Source organism: Triticum dicoccoides, chromosome 2B (genome assembly GCF_002162155.2).
Source record: "Triticum dicoccoides isolate Atlit2015 ecotype Zavitan chromosome 2B, WEW_v2.0, whole genome shotgun sequence".
NCBI classification, from domain to species: domain Eukaryota; kingdom Viridiplantae; phylum Streptophyta; class Magnoliopsida; order Poales; family Poaceae; genus Triticum; species Triticum dicoccoides.
In genome coordinates this window covers 714109594-714114201 of record NC_041383.1, presented here as the reverse complement: position 1 = coordinate 714114201, position 4608 = coordinate 714109594, and the positions used below count along the sequence as shown (strand labels likewise).

Sequence of the window (4608 nt, the reverse complement as noted above, 5' to 3'; positions counted from 1 at the left end):
ACTCTTGATTCATGTCTTTGCAACCTTCAAGTTCCCATAATGTTCCTTGTTTTTTTCTAACGGATTGTTTGCAATCTCGTTCATCTCTGTTGTACTCTTTCTTTTAAATTGCTCAACCTCTCAAGGTTCGTGGTTTCACTCGTTCGTCAAAGAAGCAACTTAGTTTTACCTTTCTTTTTCTCTTCCGTTTTCCCTCCGGTGCCATTCTAGATCTCGGGACGAGATCCTCTCGTAGTGGTGGAGTGTTGTAACGCCCCGAGACCGATGTGCCAGGTGTCGTCCAGTTATTCGTTGTTGTTGCCTTGTCATTTTATTGCGTGTTGCATTTCATCATGTCATCATGTGCATAGCATCATCATGTTTTCAAAACTTGCATCCGTCCCGGCCTCCTCGTTCTCTCCGTTGTCCGTTCTGAGCCCTTTCACACTTGCACGCACCCGCGGCATGTCCGAAATATTATTTTATAAGTGGCGGAAAAATGTTCTCGGAATGGGTTGAGAGTTGACGTGTGGTCTTATTATAGTGTAGATAGACCGGCTGTCAAGTTTCATCGCATTCGGAGTTCGTTTGATAGCCCAACGGATAACTATAGCGGCAATATAGCCGGTCTAACGTCGGACGTTTTCGGTATCCGGAAACCATGCCGGGCTCTCTCTCTCTCTTCCCCCCCCCCTCTGCACAGTGCATCGAACCCCTCACGTGCGCGTCCGAAATTGTCCCGAACCCGACCCGGGGAGTCGTCACCGTTGTATCTGGATCATCCCCAAACATCTACAAAACATCTCCGTTTTGTTAATTGGGCTCCCTAACTATTTTATTCACGACCGTACGATTTTAATCGGATGATCCAAACTCCCCTCCTTTTTCATATATATAGTCCGCCCCTAATCTATTTGGACAACCCTAAAAATTCTCCCCTTGTCCCTAGCCGCGCCGCCACCCACTCAGCATCTTCATCGGGATCCCTCCAGATCCACCCTCTCTCCCTCGAATTCCCGATCGGGCCAACCACCTCCTTCCCTCGATCCACCCAACCCCGCAACCGAGGCCCCGAGATCCTCCCGCTCGATTCCTCCTCGAGCACCTCGTGCCCGACTGCCGCTGCTCCTCGGGCGCCACCACCGGCAACCGTACCTCGCCGGAACTCGTCTGAGAGTAGGGCCGCTGTCGCCCTCTCCTTCCTTTTCCCTCTGTTTTCCCTCTTCTCCACCTCACCTCGCCGTCTCTTGTTCTTCAGGACAGTCAGGAGCCTCGCCATGGCCACCGGATGGAGCTCCGCCGTCTTCTGCCAGAGTCAAGCCGCCAGGGCCTTTCCTCCTCCTCCCGTGCGCCTCGTCGGACCAGCCGCTCCGCCCCGACGCCATGACCGTCCCCTTCTTCCAAGTCAGCCGCCGCCAAGTTGTCGTGGCTGCGCCGTCGCCCTTTGCCTTCACTGTCGCGGCCCGCGCCATCCCCGGCGAGCAAGCCGCCAGCAGCACTGCAGCCGTCCTCGTCCACGCGCACGAGTCATCGAGTGTGGACGCCCGCCCTGCAAGAGCTTCGTCCGCTCCTCGGCCTCGCCATCGTCGCCCTCTGCTTCGCGCTGCATCCCGCGCCTCGATCTTCCCCAAGACCAGCCAGATCCATCTTCCCGCGCCCGGATCCGCCCGTTCCGGCCGGTTCCCCCCCGAGCCCCGCCGCAGCGACCTCCTGCTTCCTGTCGCCATGGACATGATGTTGTTTCTGTTCGTCAGAAACGAGCAGAGCAGTTCGCCCGACCCCTCGCTCGCCCGTTGACCGATCCGGCTGGGTCACAGCCACCCCAGGCCCAGCCAACCTCCTCCATCGACCGGGCCAAGAGCCCATGGTGAGACCCCAGCCCAGCGCCCAGCAGATCTGGCCCATGTCTTGTTTTTTTTCAGTTCTGCGAATTTCGCTTTATCCAGTAATTTAACTGTTTTACAGTAAAACCCTCCTAGTTCATGCATTTAATTACTCTTTAACCGTGCATCACATGTAAATAACTTATATATGTAAAATGCTTAGAATTTTGCCTAGTTTCATAATATGCCACTTTCATCCATGTTAAAAATGTTTAAAATGATGTTTGATTAAATTTGCTCCTATGTCATGCTAAAATAGTTTAATTCATAACTAAATAACCGTAACTCCGATTTTAATAAACTTTATATGTAAATGGGGTAGAATTTTGCCTAGTTTAACATGGTGCACTCATCTTGCATGTTTAACAACTCTAAAATTGTGTTTAGGGCAGAACAGTACCAAACCTTAAACTATGCATATGAGGATCTACCGGAATTATTGTTCGTTGCTTCCGGCCTCATTTAAACTTGCCTAGATAGGTAGTTTTGTCATGCTTCACCTCTTGCCATGTGAATCAACATTTAATTTTGTTGGGGTACATAAACGAGATCGAACTAAATTAACTTGTCGTGGTGTTTTGTCAATATGCAACTCGTTGCATATTGAGCTCCACTTAACTTGTAGTATTGCTTGTTGCACTTTGCCATGCCATGCCTCATTAAACCGGACATGCATCATACTTGTTTGCGCATCATGCCATGTTTATGCTTGTGTGTTTACCATGATGTTTGCTTCTTTCTGGGTTGCTTCTCTCGTTAGCTTCGGTTTTGCTCCGGAGTTGTGAGGATTCGTTCGACTACGCCCGTTTGTCTTCTTCATGGAATCGTTCTTATTCCTTGCGGGATCTCAGGCAAGATGATCATACCCTCGAAATCACTACTATCTTTGCTATGCTAGTTTGCTCGCTCTTTTGCTATGCCAATGCTATGATGTCTACCATTTTCTTATCAGCCTCCCAAATTGCCATGTCAAACCTCTAACCCACCATGTCCTAGCAAACCGTTGATTGGCTATGTTACCGCTTTGCTCATCCCCTCTTATAGCGTTGTTAGTTGCAGGTGAAGATTGAAGTTTGTTCCTTGTTGGAACATGGAGATGTTGTTCCTTGTTGGAACATGTTTACTTGTTGGGATATCACAATATATCTTATTTAATTAATGCATCTATATACTTGGTAAAGGGTGGAAGGCTCGGCCTTATGCCTGGTGTTTTGTTCCACTCTTGCCGCCCTAGTTTCCGTCATATCGGTGTTATGTTCCCGGATTTTGCGTTCCTTACACGGTTGGGCTATAATGGGAACCCCTTGACAGTTCGCCTTAAGTAAAGCTCCTCCAGCAATGCCCAACATTGGTTTTACCATTTGCACTAACAACCTACCACCTTCCCTTGGGTTCTGCAGACTCAAGGGTCATCTTTATTCTAACCCCCCCGGGCCAGTGCTCCTCTGAGTGTTGGTTCGAACTGAGCTGCCTGCGGGGCCACCTCGGGGAAACTTGAGGGTTGGTTTTACTCGTAGCTAGTCTCATCTGAGTGTGCCCTGAGAAAGAGATATGTGCAGCTCCTATCGGGATTTGTCGGCACATTCGGGCGGTGTTGCTGGTTTAGTTTTACCCTGTCGAAATGTCTTGTTGTACCGGGATACCGAGTCTGATCGGAGTGTCTCGGGTGGAGGTCTATTCCTTCGTTGACCGTGAGAGCTTGTCATGGGCTAAGTTGGGACACCCCTGTAGGGATTTAAACTTTCGAGAGCCGTGCCCACAGTTATGTGGCAGATGGGAATTTGTTAATGTCCGGTTGTAGAAAACCCCAAGTTGACCTTAATTAAAATATATCAACCGTGTGTGTAACCGTGATGGTCTCTTTCCGGCGGAGTCCGGGAAGTGAACACGGTGTTGGAGTTATGCTTGCCGCAGGTTGCTATAGGATCACTTCTTGATCATACTTTTATCGACCGTGCTTTGCCTTCTCTTCTCGCTCTCATTTGCGTATGTTAGCCACCATATATGCTAGTCGCTTGCTGCAGCTCCACCTCATGCCTTTACCTTACCCATAAGCTTAAATAGTCTTGATCTCGCGGGTGCGAGATTGCTGAGTCCTCGTGACTCACCAGATACTTCCAAAACCAGTTTGCAGGTGCTGATGAAACCGTGCAGGTGACACATCCGAGCTCAAGGAGGAGCTCAATGAAGATCTTGCCCTTTGTGTTGTTTCGTTCTAGTTGATCAGTAGTGGAGCCCAGTTGGGGTCGATCAGGGACCTTTGTCGCATTTGGGGTTCTTCTTTTATTTTGGTTCCGTAGTCGGACCTTGATTGTATCTGGATGATGTAATGCTTTATTCATGTAATTGTGTGAAGTGGCGATTGTAAGCCAACTATGTATCTTTTTCCCTTATGTATTACATGGGTTGTGTGAAGATTACCTCACTTGCGACATTGCTTTCAATGCGGTTATGCCTCTAAGTCGTGCTTCGACACGTGGGAGATATAGCCGCATCGAGGGCGTTACAGCCTCGTTCTCGGAAGAGCTTCCTTTATTGCAGTCTTCATCGCCTGGTCCTGGTCTGTTATTATGTATTTAGGCTCTTTACCTCCCATTGCCTCGACAAATGTGCTTAGAAGCCACTTGAATGACCCTATTTTCTCATCCTTCAAAAGGCCTAGTCCAAACAGCACGGTCGACCCATGGTTGTCGACACCTATAATTGGTGCAAATGGCAAGCCATATATATTCGTAGAGAATGTCGT

The 4608-nt window shown here is 49.0% G+C and overlaps 1 protein-coding gene across 1 annotated transcript; it reads left to right on the top strand.

Annotated features, from left to right (window-relative positions):
• Positions 1-921: 921 nt before the first annotated feature.
• On the top strand, positions 922-2680 carry LOC119368455 (zyxin-like). Its single transcript, XM_037633710.1, has 3 exons — positions 922-1155; positions 1238-1846; positions 2623-2680. Exons 2-3 carry the CDS (start codon positions 1257-1259, stop codon positions 2645-2647), a joined length of 615 nt encoding a protein of 204 aa, XP_037489607.1. The 5' UTR covers positions 922-1155; positions 1238-1256; the 3' UTR covers positions 2648-2680.
• Positions 2681-4608: the final 1928 nt, after the last annotated feature.

What these genes read in the sequence shown, in the direction of transcription:
- LOC119368455 (XM_037633710.1), top strand. Translation starts at nt 1,257, where the DNA reads ATGGCCACCGGATGGAGCTCCGCCGTCTTCTGCCAGAGTCAAGCCGCC. An exon ending in GACCGGGCCAAGAGCCCATG is followed by an intron (nt 1,847 to 2,622) that starts GTGAGACCCCAG and finishes TTCTCTCGTTAG; the next exon opens with CTTCGGTTTTGCTCCGGAGT.